The sequence below is a fragment of the Thermobia domestica genome, chromosome 6 (genome assembly GCF_964235325.1).
Source record: "Thermobia domestica chromosome 6, izTheDome1.hap1.1, whole genome shotgun sequence".
In the NCBI taxonomy this organism is placed as follows: domain Eukaryota; kingdom Metazoa; phylum Arthropoda; class Insecta; order Zygentoma; family Lepismatidae; genus Thermobia; species Thermobia domestica.
This window is the reverse complement of record NC_137459.1, coordinates 306,525,551-306,545,589: the sequence shown is the minus strand read 5'-3', so window position 1 is coordinate 306,545,589 and position 20,039 is coordinate 306,525,551. Positions and strand designations below refer to the sequence as shown.

The window sequence follows — 20,039 nt, the reverse complement described above, 5'->3', positions numbered from 1 at the left end:
ATATTCGGTAGTAATTTTTATTTTTTTAAAAAAAGTGCTGTTTAATGTATCGCATAGGAAACTAAATTTTTATATACCCTAGTAGTATAGAAAAGCACCATATGGTACCTTACAAAATAAACATCCTATGCCAAGGATGCAAACAATAATAATAGAAAAACATACTAATAAACATTTTAAAGACATTCTTTCATTAATCAAGTCGCACTTAAAAGTAGAAAACAATTTTGGTTATGCATGACTTAAAAAAATGGGATGCGCTCTAATGTAGGCTTACAGTTACTTTATAAATTCTTAAAATTACGCGCCCCATTCTTTTTATTTAGGCTTGCATAAATAAGATTATTTTTAACTTTTTAGTGCGAATTGATTAACAAAAGAATGTCTTTAAAAGGTGTTTTATCATTTTTTTTATTCGTTGGACACATTTTCCAAATCCTAAAGTGATATGCAACCAGGGAAATAAGGGCTGGTTAAAGGCTAGTATTTATTTTAGGATAAAATAGTTGAAAATAAAAACATATTAAAATTTGCTTTTAAAATAAATAGATATATTGCAAAGTATGAAAGTAAAAATTTAATATTGTATTGTCGCCGGACTTACGTCGCTCTGTGACAGTTCTTAGTTCTATGACGTCAGGAAATAAGTTCAATGTATAGGAACACTTATTCAATGTTTGAAACAAACACCTGTTACGTCCTTGTACACTCATCTCCAAAATGATTGTCGCATATCTATAACTGTCTTCATGTAAGAATATAATGTAATACTGAATTTGCTGGGTACTTTTAATACTGATACTATGTGTATAATCGGGAAATGTATATATGGTAAATTTCATAGGAAAATATTTATAAATACGAAAATTAGAATGAGTAGATCATAATGTTGCTAAATGGACACGAAAGTTTTATTTTCGTTTTATTGTTCTTATTTACTCCTCTTTTGACATGAAACTTGCATACATGTCTCTGCCGATTGTACACATACTAACATTATAAGAAATACCGGGTGAATTCGTTATCAAATTATATTCCTACAACAACATATTTATAGACATGCGACAATAATTTTGGACATGAGTGTACCTTCCTGAAGAAGGTGACACATCTTTTAATTCTATTGTTAATGAAGTGGTCTATTTCCCCAAATAAAAACCAATACCAAGCAGAGCATATGCTCCCTCCTGTCCTTCTAAGCCGGTACCCAAGGCTAAATGTAACATTGCGTCCCTTTCCTGTTGTAATAGGAAAAATTCAGGATGGTCAGCTACTGGTATCGATCCCAGGACCATTCGAATGTGAAGGCGAGACAGAGGGTAAATCTGGTAATCATATTTTGAAAAGAAAATAAAGAAATGGATTCCATAAAAAAGAGTCACATTGCCAATACATTTCAGATCTTTGTCTGGGTTTTCTGCCTTTCAATTCCAAGTTTTTTTTTTTAACCACGAAGGCCCAAAATAAATTAGAATATCGACTCTCCCGTTTTTTTTTTTTAAATATTTGCATGGTTCTTCATTTTATATCAGACTCTTCCTGCACTATTCCCGCGTTATTTACCATAGATAGAATCCTTTGAGAAAGAGACAGGCGACACGTGCTTTAGTTCTCTATGGTATGTTTGTGACCGTTGTAGATATTTGAGTGGCTGACGGCTGATATCATGTTGGTCCCTCTTACAATATCTCTGTATTTATTTTTTCTTCAGTTCTGTTTCTCTTTTAGCAAAAGAAAGGAATTTCACTCCTCTGTCCCATTTACATCCATAACCATCCCCCTCCTGCGCTGTCCATCTTTGACCACATGCAGGGGAAAACGAAGGAAAAGGAGGGGTGCCTTTTGCTTTGTCGGCATTTCAGCAACAACCCCATCTGTTGCCAAAATAAGGAAACACTTTGGACTGCGATATCTTCGATTTGTCAAGGTCACTTGACTCCTTCCGACTCTTAAGTTGACATTTTTACCATTATCCTTTATAACCTCAGCTGTATTAGGTTCATTAGTATAAAACTCCAGATGATTCCCTATACGCGATAGAAAATCAGCTGCTATGTTAGTACTTGTCCTAATATGGAGAATTTTAAATTTAAACTGTGAAATTTTTTCCATTAATGTACCATATTTCCTTTGCCGTTTGTGGTTATGTAATAACAAAGATAAAGCCTTCGAATCAGTGTAAACTACAAAGAAATTATGCAAATAATATTCAAAACGTTCTAAGGCCAAAGATAAAGCCTTAGCCTCTAACTCAAACATTCTTTCTCCAATCTGATGGTGGTATGGCCTTTGAAAACATGTGTACCGGCATTAAATCACCGTCCTTATTATGTTGAGATAATATAGCACTGTAGTTTTTCAAAGAAGAATCACAATGAATAACCAAACTCGAGTTCATATCGGGAACCTTAAGGATTACCTTGTCACAAAACGCATCTTTAAGTTTTTGAAAGGCATCATCGTGTTCTTTAGTCCATTTAAATGGAACCTTTGCGAAACGCATCTCCTGTAAAGGTGCAATGAGTTCAGCAAAATTATGTACAAATTTAGAAAAGAATTGAAAAAACGCACACACCCTATTCAAGCCCTTTCTATTCTTTGGCTTCGGTAGATTTTTAATAGTATCAAGTCGGTCCTCATATATGGCCATCGTCCCACGTTCGAATTGAAACCCTAGATATTTTATTTTGGTTTGAAACAAAATAGTTTTTGAACGTGATACAGTAATCCCGCTTCGTCGAACCTACTTAGAACTTCCTCAACCAGTTTTTTGTGTGATTCCAAATCAGGTGTAAATATTAACACGTCATCATAAAATATCTCTAAGTTATCCTCAATTAAGCCGTCTAAAATTTTTGACATCAAATAACTCAAAACATGTGGTGAAGTTGATAAACCCATCGGCAAGCGCCGAAATTGATACATTTTATTTTTTGTTACAAAAGCTGTTACCTTTTTACTATCCTCAGTGAGCAAGCACTGACAAAAACTTTCCTTGAGGTCAATTTTTGAAAATATATGGTTATTTGATATACTATAGATAACATTCTCGAAATTGGGTGACTGAAAATTACGTGTAATTATTTTCTTATTCACAGGTCCATAAGCCACGACTAATCTCTTACTGTGGTCTCTATTTTCTACTAAAAAGCACGGGCTAGAAAATGGAGAGGCTTTAATCTCTTCTGCCACCCCCTCTTTAATCAAATCTTGAATAAAATTATCCAATTCCTTTTGTTTATAGTTTTTGACACCATGGTTGCAACTTAACAGGAGTATTATCTACTAATTCAATTTGATAATAGAAATCCTTCACACACCCTAAACGATCAGTAATAACGTCTGAAAAAGAAGTTACTAAATTATTTACATAAGTTTGTAACTCAGGATATTTATCTAAAAGCTCCGAAGAAACTTTATAATTACCTTCTGAGGGTGCTGCATTCTGCCCGGAATCAGTAACCTGGAGTACCTCTTGGTCTACATAGGTTTCCAATTCAGCAGCCAATTGTTGCTCACCAAGCGCCTGTTGTCCTGATCTGCATGTCTGATTTTGCATGGTTCTAGGGAATCGAGCAGCCTCCTCAGCCCCATTCAAGCATGTTGGAGTGGGATGAACTACGCTATCCCTAGAAGATAAAAAGTTTGTCCGAGGAGAAGACTGTTGCAGGTTAGATGGAGGATTTATAGGAATTATTAACTTCCTAGCTTGAATTTTGTAAAGTCTGTTGGACACATCTATCACAGCTTGATATTTTCGATGGAAACTATTCCCCAATAAGAGGTCAAACTCTGAAGATGGAACTATATAAAAGTTTTCAGAAAACTGTTGAAAACCCATTCGAAAATATAAGCGAACTCGTGATTTAACTGTCACTTGTTGTTCTCCAAGACCTACAACTTGTAAACTAACGTCTACTTCTCTGATTTTACATTGTTTTTGCAGAATTCTAAAGAATGTCTCGCTCACAAAGCAGGACTCACTCCCCGTATCTAGGATGGTATTTACTAATTTCCCTTTTATATATGCAGGCACGACCAGAAGACCGCGATTCCTTTTAGTCTTTTGTGAAGAATTTACTGTTTGGAAACCAGATTCATCCACCAATGACCTATGTTCAGAATTACTACCAACAGCACTGTTCCTTTGTCGAAAATGTTTATTTGAACCCGAAGAACTAGTCACAATATTTTTTCCGAATGGCACCTGTTTTACATTGAAATTGTTCACTACCTGATGACGTATGAGTATTGTCCCTAGCAACAATAACATTTTGATTCTGTTCATGATTTACATCTGAATATCTACTTCCTACCAAATTTACCGGTTTACAATTTACACCAGGTTGACTGATAACGTTACAAATTGCCGTTTTATTCATTATTCCATTATGGGGATTTTTATTTACACTACGCATTACTGGTCCGACAGCATTCCGCAGTTTGTAATAATCATTACTATATATATACATGTTATCAAAATGTAAAGCTGCGTCCTCAAGCTGTTCAAAAGTCATCGGTACCCCCCTACGGTTGAAAAATTTATGCACCATTGGACTAACCATATTACAAATTAAATTACAAACAACTGGTTCCTCAAAATTCATATCCAAAACATGTATCAATGATAATTTCTCTTCCACAAACTCATACAAGGTTTGATTTTCCCCTCATAACTCGGTAAAATTCCAAGCGCATAAACTGCGTTCTAGCCAAAGGTGAGATGAATTTAATGACAAGTTGTCTACAAATGTCTCCCCAAACTGAACCTGTACCAATCATTGACTGTAAAAGGTAATTAAATTTCCCTTTAGTACGCGCTAAACTAGCAATTAAAATTGTATCACACGGTAAATCCTTACTTCGCACAATCTTATCAAGTTTCAAAATGAATTGGAATGATAATTCCGTATTTGTACCGTCTACCAAAGGTAATTGATTAGTCTCGGCCAATAACAATTTATACACCTTTTCGGTTGCTAATTTATTAAAATCAAAATTTAAATGCTCAGACCGCATATTATGTCTGTATACATTTCGTCTATCTAAGCCCGGAACAGAGGAAGAACGTAACCGTGGTCTCCCACGATTAGGTTCGACAAAGTTACTATCTAAATTTGATTCAACATTCCGAAAACAAGGATTTTCAAAAGCTACATAACCTACAAATCCTTCTTCACTACTTGAACTACCACGTTCAAAATTATCAATATTCTCATAATTCTGCCTATTATTCATTTTTCCTGTAGCCAGAATTCAAAATTATCCGTAAATTCTTATCCTTTTACAAACAACAAATAAATGCGCAACAACTCTTGCCAACTCATGCTAGCTGCACCCTCAAAAATTTCTCACAAATTTCTTTCCTTCCCATATATCTCCTGTATATTACTCTGCGCTTTCATTCTTAACATTACATTCTAATTTAAACAAGTATATAGCCAAAACAAGTAGCACTTGAAGATTAGAAAGTTGTAACGTTGCATGCATACACATACAACCGTGGTCCCGCGATTAACTTGTCTACAGGTAAAAGTCAAACCTTGCCTAACTATCAGACACAATTCCTTCCTCTACCTGCATACAAATCAATCACAAGCACACTTGACGGTATAGCCGTTCCCCGATTCTTGTTTTGGCATTGCAGAGTAAATACGCTGAAAAATATTTTTTTTCTGGTAGCGATTAGGCTTACTTTTTGACTAGGAAATACAGGTAAACTTTCAAATTTCAACTGGAACAATTTATTACAAACCAAATATATATCCAACAATAACAATAAATATCCAAAACCCGAAGTAAATCGTTTTAAATACCCAACTTCTTCAAAAACATTTAAACAAGTAATAACTCGAAAGATTAACATAAACTTCCCAAATATATAAAAAAAAAAGAAATGTTCAAATAGTAAGACATTCATTTACCCGAAAAATTATTACTTCTGAAGATCCAAATTTTTCCCGTACACATTGACTTACTGTATCCAAATACTGAAATTAACCTCTTTACGGTACTCATTGACAAGCTGTTTCCAAGTATTAAAAATTAACTTCCTTATGGTACTCATTGACAAACTGTTTCCAAATATTAAAATTTAACTTCCTTATGGTACTCATTGACAAACTGTTTCCAAATATTAAAATTTAGCTTTTCTCTTTCCCAAAACTTACAATATTTCTCTGTTAGGTTAGGAATTACCAGTAATACGTCCACTCTTGTCTTAACTCGTATATTCATCTATGAGAAATCCCAACTTTAAAAATTGCGCTCTGTAAAAGTTTAAGCTCTGCCATACTAAATGATTATTGGGATCCGAACCCGGCATGGGAGATCCGAACCAAATATAATGGGATCCAAACCTAAGAATTGGGGATCTTATGCACTGCTCCGGAAAATAATGAGAGGGCGAATAAATTTCAAATCTCCTTCCACTGCCAAAAGAGGTTAAATAATTCATCCTCCCTTCATTCCCCAAAACAGTACCAAGTTCAAGCCCAATTCTTCAAATAGGTAGAATATAGCACTCTACTTACCAAACCAGCAAAAAAATTCCACGCATATACTATTATTTAAAATATTCTGTTAACACACTATTCAAAGCTATTGAATTCATAGAACATTAAGCCAATCATTAAATAAGTCCAAAACGCGTTTCCAAAATAGAATTTTTAGGTTGTCCCATACCAAACAAAATTAAGATTAATTCCATAATACTCTCAACAACTATCCCTTACCCTTTCTAATATTCAAGTGACCGAGCCACCGAACGCTCCCACCAAGCAAGCTGCTGCTTGCTAGTGCTGCCATCTCTTGACATTCGACGGAACCCCTCGTAACTAGCACTTATAACTGAAGTGGAAGGGCATCTTACGAGTAGAAGCCGTATTACTTAACTCCTACCTTTACATTCAATATACAATATTTTAATTCCATCAGAAATATTTTTTTTTCTTTCTTCGACGAAAACGCTAATATACGTTACATATCCCAGTATCGTTTTCGGGAACTGGATTATGACCTAAAGAATGAGCAAGTATAATAGAAAATAAAAGCATATGGCATAGTTGAATTGTAAGGTTAAGTTATAAGTAGTAATGTCATGTGTGTAAAAGAGTGTGTGTGTCACTTCGAAAAAGACAAAGATCTACAATTTGCTAGTTAACAGTGCATTAAACTACTCATACATTACGCAAGCCAATAACTATCTCTTTCAGTAAAATTAAACACTGTCAGTTATTATTGGTTAAAGAATCGCATAGTTTTCATCTCTACAAAAGCATTTTTCTCGATTTTCCCGATACTACGCATAAGAATTTACCTTCAAATATATGATTTTGTTCAGCTTAATCCATTATATTGATTTATACATATAACTAGTTAGGTATATCTCATTTTTGTACAATGGCATACTAAAACATATTTTTAAATATTTATAATCATTTTGGTATATATTTTGGAGAGAGAAAAAGAGAGTAGAAGGCGGTAATTGGGCGGAAAACTTTTTTAAAAATTTATATAAATATTTTGCATTTCAGTATATTTCTATGGAATTTAATGACACACAAATTTTTTTATAGGTAGGCCTAGATGTTGATTAGAAAAAAAAGCTTAGGCGAATTTTGAGAGGGTGTAATAATGACAAAAAAAAAACTGATTTGATTGAGAAATGACATATTTGAAACCAGGTTTCAGGTGTTTATGTGTTTTTGTTTGAGTTACAATAAACCGCTTATCTATTAATGTTTTGAGCCAGAATTTTTCCTGCTGATTAAAAACATCCTAAGGATGGCGCCGTGAAGAGCAGCAAACTTGAATCCTAACTGAGGCTTGAGTCTCACACTCTTGTTAAAATTTGTTCCTTCCAAATACCTCCACGGGGTAATTGGGCGCATGGTGCGGGGGTAAATGGGTGGAATGCCTTATGTGAACATGTTTTGCTTAGAATTCATATAAATGCTGTGCTATCTTTGCTCTTTCTTGTACACTTTTGTTTTTCATTATTAAGCTATTTTATTCAACTTAAGTCTCCAGTGGTCGTTGCGTATGCCAATAGTGCTGATGCTGTAAATAGGATGTGTTTATCTATCCAGAGTTCCAATACTTGTTCTATTGCAATAGTTTATAGTTATTTAGTGTTAGTCTTATTACCTTCTCCTATGTTTGAATATCAGGGCCTGATCTCTTTGCTTTTTCTTTTTCTTTCTTTATTTTTTCTTTTACTTTTTCTTTTTTTTACATTTTCGGCTAAAGTTTTGATCGCTTATAGCTTTTTCGTATGTGATACATTTTGGATTAAATTCACAGGACAATCTGCTATGCTATAAACAATAACTGGAAGGCTTGAAAGGACATTCAAATATCACTGAGATTTAGAAATAAGTTACTTCTTATTTTGCGTAAACAAAGGTATATTTTTTCTAAGCCACATAAAACTATTAGTTTTTAAGTGGAATACAAGTTATTTACACCAAAGGAAAGCTTTAGTTTTCTTTATTTACACCCAATCACTTTCATGGTATATATTTACTGCTTAAGGACCACCGCACTGAACTTTTTCGCTCTGATTTCTTAAAAAAATATATATGTTATGCTACAGGTATTATTGAAACATTTGTGAAATATGAACATTTCTTTCTTTCCTTTTCTTTCTTTCTTTTTTTTATCAAAACTTAGTTGGAAGAAAACAGCCTCAAATCAGACTACCGTATGTAGACTTTGTAATTACAAATGATAAGCAAGTAGTAGAGTTATTTATGGAATTTGTTAATGTAATGCCAGTAAAATCGCATGAATCATATTTGACGATATAGTAAATAATATTAACAATAAATAGGAACCCTTTTAAATATTTTCCTAACGAGTGATTAGTACAACATTGTAGAGTTATAAATGACATATAAACAAAATCTTAGTCGTTTTACGATCACCATACTTTCTTTTCTCCTATCGACACTTTTAAGTAAAAATGGAGAAAAATCGAAGAAAAGGATAAGATCACTCTCATATAGTTATGCGATAGTAAACTGTCTGCATCCAGTTAGGTGGAGGAGGGCAACAAAATTGATGAATAATCAGTATCAAAGACGTAGGCAGAGAGTTGATTCGGCCCAAATCCACTCCCATTTAGTACAGTGATACTGAAATAGATTCTGCTTTCATGTAGTGCGTTTCATTTGTGACTCCTTTATTTAGAATTGTTAAGACTCTTTTATGCAGATAATTTGTCATCAGAAACAAGCTCTACCGATGCAATGTCATTCCTCACCCAGTTGAATGTGAGCCATGTGGCTAGTAATAGTCTTTCAGGGCTGTAGCGTCAGGAAGTTTAATTTATTATTTACCGACGTTCATCAGTATTTCAACACTGTGTAACTACAGAAATTTGGAAACAATTTAACTCCTTTCTTATGTGTCTCACCTGTAATTCGCCTCAGCTCTATATGATAAAATACAATACTAAAATTTGTGTCACAGAAGCCCATGAACCATTCTGTCGCTGACCATGCGTCCCACATTTCAACCGATAACGTCACATAATATATGTTGTACGTGTACGTGTGTGTGTGTGTGTAAGCGTTTTTTTTTCGTTACGCAATAATTAATACTTTCTTTGGTATAGTATATTTATGGCTATGCCATTGATCAGTATTGTACTAATTATTGAATTTGGGAAATTCATAATCGTTATGAGTTGACGTTGTTTAGATTTTTCCCTTCAGATCAATATTATTAAATACGATAGTATAAGTAATTCACTCAAACATAAAGGAATACTTATAGGTAGAAACAAAATTTGGACGGGTGACTCCGCCACGAAAACAAATCACAAGAAGGCATTTTTAAAAATATGTACATAAGGGGTTGAAATCTTTTTCAAAGAATGAAGTATCGGACATTAGGAAAACAAAACCTGGCATTTGAGCTCTCCATTAAAATTAACTGAAGTTGAATTTCCGTTCTTTCAGAAAATTCCGCTCTGAAATAGCGAAAGTAGGGTAAATTCTATCTTACGAACTTCGACTCTTTATTGTGAAACTGCTAAATGTGAGATAGAGGAGAGGGATTCGATATTTATACTTTTAATCAAAAATAGGAGAATACATGTTTCGAGCGTTCAGGTTACATTCAGAAAAGGGAATAATTTCTATAATATTCAAATTTCCAATTTTTTATTAATAAAACTTTATGTGAGTATTTGTTAAAGTTAGAAGTAGGAAGTCTGGTACATACGCTTTTAATTAAAATTAATCAAAAACGTATTTCAGACTTTCCAAAACTTCGGCAGTTTCTATAATTGGGGCAGTGTCTATAACATTCAAATTTCCACTTTTATGTTCGTTTAAACCTTATTTTTCCACGTCAAGAATGGGCACTTCTGTTTGTTCTATTATAAGCATTCATTTGCTTTAATAAACATGTTGAAGTAAAGACCTAACAGTCGAACTTCATTTGGGAAACAGGAAGTCATGTGGGTGTATCCCTGCCCTCAACTAAAGCTTTATGGGTAACCGAAAAATGTCAAATTTAGGTGTCGTTCGTAAATAGATGTAGATAAATACGCACATGAGATCTAGACGGGACGTTATAGACCCGTTTAGCCCTCTTTTCGAAGGCATTCAAATACCATGAGGTCTATAGAGGACTGGAGGTATTTTTGTTTTACATTTATTTTTTTTTAAAAAATAGCATAATTGGACCCAGCATCATGAAATTAGTTTTAAAAAAACATAATTAGATTTTTTTCCAAACGTGGGTATTTTACACTATTGACATGATCGTCCACTTTCTGGGGTGAACCATATTTGTCGATTTTTAATTGAACACTTTCGGTCTACATGATAAATGGATTGTTTTCCTACGTGTTTGAGAATATACCTGCATATATTACATTACCCTACCCCTAATACCAAGAGTTCTACATATTTCTTGACTTCTTGGGCCTGAAAGCGTTAGTTTAATACCAGACTGCGCAATTACGTATATGGTTACAGTATATGTGCGTAAACTTCCTTAAAAAAAACTTACTATGTAGAGCTGTCCAAAATCGCGAAAAGCTAGATTTCAACAGGCCCTATTTCGAATTCCAAAAACTGTGGATGGTGGTCCTTATCACCGTAAAGGAAGTCACGCACACACAATCCAAAAATACATATTACGTCAATTTTCAATGGATTTGCAGGGTATTCTGTACAGGGTATAATTCTCAAATATGTTCAATAGAGTTTTCAGATATACTCTGATTTCAAGGAGGGTACAAAGTAGGCAGGAGATAAGCCTTGACAGGAATCGACATCCAGTACTTCGGAGGGAAGTCAGAAGTGTTAGAAACCGGCAGCTCCATGTTTTTTAGTGTTCGCAATAACGTGTAATGTGATGCATTTCGTCACGGTATATTTCACATATTTCACGTTTTCTTCACTTGCTTAGCATGAAAGAAAACATCGCAGCATGCTTTTTCTCGAGTACGAGAGTCCGTGTTGTTGACGATCCGTAACACTTCCGTATTGCACCAAAGGATTTCGTGTTCACTGCTGTAAAGTCTGATCATTTGCCTACTTTGGACCATCATAAATCAGATCATACGTGGGTTGCTATATATATTTCTGGCCTAGGCAACACTAAGTGTTGCCAGGTGCAATCTGACATTTCCATTGGAAAGTTTGACATTTTGTAGCATAAATGTACTCAGAACTTTTTGACTTACGACAATTTTTTTTTCTTTTACAGGTACTTGAAGAAATCAACTTGGCAAAAAAATGGAATTAACTCGTGAACATTTTCGTGCGATCATTTTTCACAACTTTCGACGTGGATTATCACGACAAGAGTGCATCGATGAACTTAAATCTTTGTATGGCGACGAAGCACCATCCTATAGCACTGTGAAAAACTGGTACAACGAATTCAATCGTGGCCGACGCTCGCTCAAAGACGAATTCCGTGAAGGTCGTCCAAAAACAGCCGTTGTGCCAGAAAACATCGATGCCGTACGTGAACTGATAATGCAAGACCGTCATGTGACTTACCGTGAGATAGAGGCATGCCTAGGCATTTCTTCCACCAGCATACATTCGATATTGCATGAACACCTGGCCGTAAAAAAGGTTTGTTCTCGTTGGATCCCGCACAATTTGACAATCGCTCAAAAGAAAGCTCGTGTGGATTGGTGTAAAGAAATGCTGAAAAAATACGATCGCGGTGCTTCAAAAGACGTTTATAAGATCGTCACAGGTGACGAATCATGGATCTATGCGTATGAGCCCGAAACAAAACAGCAATCGACCGTGTGGGTCTTCCAAGACGAGCCAAATCCAACGAAAGTTGTTCGTGGAAGAAGCACTTCGAAGCAAATGGTCGCCTGTTTCTTCGGCATAACTGGTCATGTGGCGACTGTTCCGCTTGAGCAACGTAGGACGGTCAATTCTGAGTGGTACACCACCATTTGTTTGCCTGAAGTCTTCGGAGAAATTCGAAAAATGAACAAGAGAAGACGAATCATTGTGCACCATGACAATGCGAGCTCTCACACATCGGCTCAAACCAGCGCATTTTTGACCGGCCAAAACGTCGAAGTGATGGGTCATCCGCCGTACAGCCCTGACTTGGCACCCAATGACTTCTTTTTATTCCCACACATCAAGAAAAAAATGCGTGGTCAACGATTTTCGTCGCCAGAAAATGCTGTTGAAGCATTCAAAAACCATGTTTTGGAGGTGTCTCAATCGGAGTGGAAAAAGTGCTTCGAAAATTGGTTTGAGCGCATGCAAAAGTGTATAAATCTTGATGGAGAATATTTTGAAAAACAATAAAACCATTTTCGTTGATAAATATTCGTATTTTCATTATTAGGCCAGAAATATATATAGCAGCCCTCGTATTTGGTTGATGTTATGTCTGGGAATTTTACCCTTTAGAGAATACTCTACACACCCATTGAACATTAATGAATTATGCATTTTGGATTGCGTATGCATGACTTCCTTTATGCTAATGAAGACCACCACTCCACGATTTCTCGAATTCGAAATAGGGCCTCTTGAAATTTGTCTTTTTCGCTATTTTGGACAACTCTATCTCTGAAACTATGCGCTTTTACCACAGGTCCATAGGAACTTTTTGACTTTTTTGATCTGAGGAATCACCTCTTTACAGTTTGTCGGTGTAGTTCATTAATACCCTGTATTCATATTGGGTGGTCCTTACTTTTCAACTTCCGAGGTTCTTTGAAATGAAATGAAATCATTGAGTTTTACGTGCCACGGTTATGCCGGTTAGGCTAAAGGAGATGGTGATGATGAGTAATGAATGAAAATGGTGGAATGAAGAAAGTGGGTGGAAACGGGAGAACCCAGAGAAAACCCACGCACATGGTGTTTGTCCCCACAAAGTGCACTTGGCGGGGGCTGAGATCGAATCCAGGACCCCAATCCAAGGTTCTTTGAATCTCACCTCCTATTATGTTATTCATATTATGTTATACCAAAGTAACCCATGAGGAAAATAAGCTCAATTGAATAATATTAAATGGTGCCCAAATTGACCGCAAGTTTTCAATTATTTACAATATACAATGCGAGGCAAAAGTACCTTGTAAGTTTCTAACGGTTAGAAGAAGTGATATCATATCTTGAATAAGGATAATTAAGGTAGACTCGCATTTATTACTGTATAGTACCATCATGGTTGCCATCTCGAAGTCCCCCATCTTAGGTTCAAGTGCAAAATTTTTAATTGAAAAGTGTCATATGATATGTTTTCGGGTGCGTTTAACCAGAACACACGTCTGATGTTATTTTCTTCTTATCTATAAACATTTAACACGTATTACTTTCATAATATATGGTTGTTAATTTACATTTGTCTTTCCAAATTTATAAGGTAGGCTACTTTTGCCTCATATTATGCGTTGTAAATACATTCGAAACTTGAGGTCGATTTTGGAACCATTTAATATTATTCAACTGAACTAATTTTTCTCATGAGTTACTTTGCTCTGATATGGAACCATCCTAGGTGAGATTTTTTTTAAAAAAAAAGAAAAAAAGAACGGAAGTCGAAAAATAAAGAGTACCCTAATACTTACAACCAGGGTGCGAATTACTGGATAACGAGAGAGATATTCCCCCTCAACCCCATTTGAATGATCTTCAAAGAAACTAACTGAAACATTCCTTGAGGGAATGTTTGCTTTTTTCCCGCCTCAAACCGTATTTAGTGGTTTCAATTTCGAAAATATTCCACTAGATTTTTTTTTCATATAATTTTAATCTGATACCGGTAGTTGTATTTCAGAACGGAATATGTGAACTTTTGACTTCTAATTTTAACTCAAAACTAACTACAATTTATCATATTATCTATTTCTTTTTATCGTTGCCCACTTGAAGTATTGTATAGTCCCTATAGTTGTCACTTGTAACTGTGTTCTTAAATCCTTTAGTTTGTCATCGTAAGTGAATTTGTATGACGATGTTATATTATCTCTTTTAACGAAGCCGTTTGTGGATTTGCAGATATCTGACATTGTACATTTCTTGTTAGACACATTCAATACTTTACTCGAACGTTCGGAAAGATTACTTGTAGGTATCTCACAAATTATGTCGTTAATTTAGTTGTTGTAAAAATTATTAATTTAAAAGTTTTATTTTTACGACTGTTACCAGAGCGGGAGAGGTTAAGGAAACGAATTATCATTTTGAATTATTGCATCTTTAAAAGTCTGTGTCATGTTGAGCGTTATTTTACTTATCCGCAATGTCGATAAACGAATTCAAACATTGTGTATAACCACGAACGAGCTCCCTTCTGGTAGAGGAAAGTTGCCAATTATGGGGAGGTTTTTTTATAAGGCTTCCTGCTTAAACATGATTTGTAGAAAATATGTGTAACTTCCGGTAATGCTGTACAGAAACCTTGTTCGTCTATTCTACATATGGAAATGTGAGAAAAAAACAATAGTCACAGAATAAAAAAATAAAAACAAACAGTATTGCTGTTCCCCATATTAGGCTACCAGGGTTCCTAATATGGGGATGCTGGGGTTCCTAATATGGAGCTATGACATATAGATGCTTACATCAATATTACTTGCATAAAGCAAGGACACACAACCTTTCAGAGAAACTATTGTGACAAATACGGGAAAATGAAATAAGAAGAGAAAATATGAAGATATAATATGATTGTATTGACGTTATTGTTGATCAAAAATAAAATAGATCTACATTGTTCTAAAGCTGGAAAAACATTAGGTCTAATACAAAACGTTAATACAAATCATTACGCCTACATAACTGTGAAGAAAAATAATTTCAGATGCAGAACACAATATCTTGGAAATATTTAAAGAAACAAATGCATTTATAATAAATGGTTGTTTGAAAATAGTTTTTATATAAAAAAAAGTCTTTTCCCATTTCTCGTTTTCAATTAAATGATAGACGAAACATAAAAAATGCGTCTCTTCCTTTTTACTGAAGTTGGAAATCTAGAAAAACTTAAAAGCCTGATACTTTTTCACTCAAATTGTAAATCCACACAAAAAAGTCATCTTCTTTTCATGTATACTACTTAAATTGTAAATCTACGAGAAAAAAAAAGAAACACTGTTTGCTTTGCACTGAAATTAAAACTCCACAAACCATAATTTCACTTAGAGCAACATCTTTCACAGACGAAAATGTCATCATCGACGCCTGCACAGAGAACATGATCCCACCATGAACACACTGCACATTGAATCCACTCTTCACCTTCACGATCTTCGGAAAATAGTCCATTGCAATAGAAACACTCGGCTTCTTCTTTGTTATCTTCGTCGGACACATCCGACAATTGCATATATTCCCAGTTAGATTAACTACTGGAATCTTGTTGTGGCAAAGACCTAAGCTGGAATCGTTTACTTTGTAAATTATCCGCTTCTCTGCACTCTTTGGCTGTCTTCTTTGGCTGCTTCATCTTCTTTATTTGTCTTCCGAGGGATCCTCCTTTCTCGTCGATAGAAGAAATATTTTGCTTGAAAATGCCTTTTCTTTTATTCGATGCTGAAGTTCCGCATTCTGTTCGTTTTTTAGTCTCTATTTTGGTTTCCCTTTGGCATTCTAAACCTCGTTTGTAAGGTGAACTTGTGATAATTTGGGCTGATCCAGTTCGAGATTGCTTGTAGTTTTGTCGAACAGGACGTGCTGGAATAGGGGAAATATCATGTGCTGTCACAGTACATGTAGGTGATGGCAGTTCTACAGTTTTACTTGAACCTGGTGTGCTTGGCTCAGAAGAGTTTCGGACCTCGATGGAAATCCTTTCTGGTTCTGGTGGTATGGTAGCAGATACTGACCTACATGGATCGGATGTGTTTGCTTCGGAAAGTTGCCCGTCCTCGATGGAAATCCTTTCCGCTTGGGACGTTATCGTAACAGCTACAGACCTACAACTATCACTTGGTGTTTCATATTGGAGGAAGTCATGAGTTCTGAAAATATGTCTATTAGTCGGAAATAGGCCTGCTCTTTTGAAACCACTAGCTGCATTTTCGGCTGTTGCTGCTCTCATGTACGCATTTCCAAATAATTCACCAACCTGATATATAGTCTCAACACGTCCTGGATTCATTCGCAACCAGCGTTCTATTTCCTGCCTGTAATAGCACTTTAATGGTCCCATAAATGTTAGATCCAAAGGCTGCATCTTATGGGTGGAATGTGGCGGTAGCGATATAATGGTAACATAGTTCTCGCGTCCTAGATTTATGACATCTAAGTTCCGTACATGGGAGAAATGGCCATCTAAAACCAGAACCACTGGATCTTCTTCTGTAGGCTTGACATAGTTTATAAAATGTCGGAACCACTCTGTAAATATATCACTTTGTATCCAACCAGATTGGTGACATGCATAAATAGAACCAGGTGGGGTTCCATTCATCAGTTCAATTTTCATATTCTTGCGTGGGAATACGAGTAGCGGTGGAACGTAATTTCCTGTAGGGCTCATGCATGTCACTACTGTGATAAGAGTGCCTCTTTCAGCCGACTGGAGAGCAGAAATCTGGCGTTTTCCTTTAAGAGCAATGACTTTGGTGTGTTTTCTTTGCACAACGGAAATGCCAGTTTCATCGCAATTAAACAATCTTGATGGAGAATGCTTGATTTTATCCATAGCCGGTTCAAATATGTCAAAAAATTTATCTACTGCTTCAGGAGTAAATGATGTAGCTCTAGAATGTGAGAGACCCTGTGGCGTTCTAATCGATAGCTGGGGGTGACGTTTAAGAAATTGTTTCAACCATTTTTTACCTGCCATCTTCTCTGTCCGGGAAAAAGGATTCGGAATTTCATTTCTGACAGCCAATTGGTACGCTAAACGTCGTACATCTGTCATTGACAAGCCAAATAACTGTTTTTCCATATTAATGCAATGATCCACAAGGTCCTCTTCAATATGTAACGTGAGAACGTGCTTCCTACCTAATTTGGTTACCCTCGGCGCAGTATCCTGGCCTGATTCAATGGCTTAAGTTACATATCTTTCTAATGTTGTTTGTGGTACATTATAAATACGAGAGTCCTTGAAACTTCCCATTTCCTTCTTCATCACAGAGGAAACAGCTGCGTTCATATTCTCTTGCTGCCATTGTTTTCTTTTCGGCATCTAAAACAGACAGAAAAGTAGGTCTATCCTCAATATCCAGAATAAATTAAGGGTTCGTAATTTGGGGAGCCCCATATTAGGAACTTCTCACCACCCCATAATAGGCAACTTTCGTTGACATTTTTCTCACGCATATATCAACAATTAGTAAATCTAGAAAACACGATATACACTATTTACTATGAGATTCGTTTTCTACTCTAGCGCGTAAGATAGTGTAATTGAATATTTCTTACCTTTACAGCGACACACAGACGTTACTTCCGAGACGGTGCAAATTTTCTCCTGCACACCAAACACTTCCATTCGACTGAGACAAAGAAACTAATTGCGACGCCACCTAGCTTAGGCCGTGTTGCCAGTTCGTGACACTAATTTACCGTTCACGCAATTTCTCTTCCACAAAATTCCCTCGTTTATGAGAAATCCCACCTCCCCATATTAGGCAACCTCCCCATATATAGCAACTTTCCTCTATATAATTAGCATACGCGTCTTTGGGACGGAAAAGTCCCGGCGGGAGCTCTTGAGGTTCAGAGTCTACGTTAAACGGTAGGTCTCCGTCTCAAACAGGCTTTCTGTTGAATAGGGTGCTCAACTTCAATCGTTGAGCAAAAATAGTGATGTCTCCTAAGTATTATTATGATATACGTCTTGAATGCCGCAGCATCTTTGAAGTTCTTTTCCTTCTTTCTGGCTTGAACGTCCCAGATGAGTCTAAAGGAGACAGTGGTGACGAGACCGAACAAACTTGTGAAATAAAGAAATTAGCAGAAAATGGAACAACACCGCGAAAACTCATACACAAAACTTTCCCTCCACAATACCCACTTGAGTAGGAGCTAGGATCGAACTTGTAATCTCATACACTGGAAGTGAGCGCTCTACCACGTACCATTGAGGGCCTCGTTACTAACTTTGGTTGAATATACAAAATTTTAGGTTTGTGCTGAAACACTCAATTATGTATGTGTTAACACCTTTTAACTTGTATCTTCATGCAATTAGGGTTATTCACGACACGGGACGATACAGAGTATTCGTGACGTGATACGAGACGAGACAGCACTCCTCCAAATGGAAATAGTACATTTTCCGAAACAAAACGAAATTTAATCACACAACTTGCATTTACGTAACATTACATGTAATCACGTGCTTCCAAAGTCAAGATACACTGGTTCTACACGATACAGATCACATTTTTAGATGAAAACTTTACGGCTCTTTTTCGCAAAACAGCTCCGCCAAAGTTACAGCATTTTGTCACAACACGGCAGCGTTGTACACTGTGGACCCATAAGGCGCATCGAAATTAGTGGGGAGGGGGACGCCAGCCAGCCTTACTTATTTCCACATAATAATATAAAATTATATTGTCGAAATACACTACACACACGAGTTAGCTAGTAATATTTGATATTATTATTATTATTGTTGTCATTATCGACAGCGTCTTTTCATTACGTGTGCATGTTTGACATGAAGCCAAAGAGAAAATCCATCATTCGTAGAAAGAATAAGAATAGTCAGTTACTTTAACTGTGAACGACAGCGAAAAATACGAAGAGTGTGATTAGCTGTAGCGAAAAGAAACAATACTTTCTCTCAAATGGATAAAAAAAAAAACAAGCCGAGATAGATTCGAACTCGCATGGACGGCGTGAAAAGTCAGTGCTATGTCAACTTCTTTTTAACTGACTCACCGAACGTGTTTCAGTAACTTACTATTTGGTAATTTTACTTGCTTTTTCTAATAACTTATAACGACAGAGACACGAACACAGAAACATAAGGAACAGTTAAAAATCATAGATGCTCTCCCGCCGGGAATCGAACCCGGGACACCAGACACCAAAGTCACACCCGCTAGACACTTTTTTTATACTTATTACTTAATTTTTCTTGCTTTACTTGTTAACTTGACTTCTTTCCAATTACCTAGAACGACAGGGACACGAACACAGAAACATCGAGGACAGTTAAAATCACAAAGGCTCTCCCACCGGGAATCGAACCCGGGACCCCGTGCATCAAAGGCACACATGCTAGCTACTAGACCACCGGGGAGGGCAGCCACTAGACCAGAGGGGAGGGCACTGCTCACTCGCTGTGTCGTTAGGGATTACGACCACTGTATTGCCAGCTATCACTTCTTTGGATTGTATACTATGATCACATGTTTCTTCTTTGCTGGAAGAGTTAAACATACATTCATTGTAATACATGAGGTATTTAGACCTACATGCGCTTCATATAATGTAATAAAAGGGTCATGCTGGGAATAAGAAAAAGAACATTCCTTGGACAAAACGGAAACTATTGAGATCAGAAATATTTATCTACGAGGCATGCGCAGAAACATAATTCAGAATAGTTACTGT

At 36.0% G+C, this 20,039-nt stretch overlaps 2 protein-coding genes and 1 long non-coding RNA gene across 3 annotated transcripts in view; 1 reads left to right on the top strand and 2 right to left on the bottom strand.

The window, feature by feature from the left end:
* Window positions 1-20,039, top strand: part of LOC145688541 (uncharacterized) — a 285,826-nt gene that overhangs the window by 165,757 nt on the left and 100,030 nt on the right. The gene's annotated exons all lie outside the window — the stretch shown is intronic.
* Window positions 1-20,039, bottom strand: part of LOC145688542 (uncharacterized) — a 79,283-nt gene that overhangs the window by 4,695 nt on the left and 54,549 nt on the right. Inside the window, exon 2 of the long non-coding RNA XR_014131934.1 lies at window positions 3,427-3,629. This is a non-coding gene — a long non-coding RNA (uncharacterized LOC145688542). The remainder of the gene's footprint in view (window positions 1-3,426; window positions 3,630-20,039) is intronic.
* LOC145687805 (uncharacterized) lies at window positions 15,064-18,128 on the bottom strand. The gene is made up of 2 exons (XM_081761229.1): window positions 17,892-18,128; window positions 15,064-17,655 (listed from the first exon to the last, which is right to left on the bottom strand). Exon 2 carries the CDS (start codon window positions 17,410-17,412, stop codon window positions 15,859-15,861), a length of 1,554 nt encoding a protein of 517 aa, XP_081617355.1. The 5' UTR covers window positions 17,413-17,655; window positions 17,892-18,128; the 3' UTR covers window positions 15,064-15,858.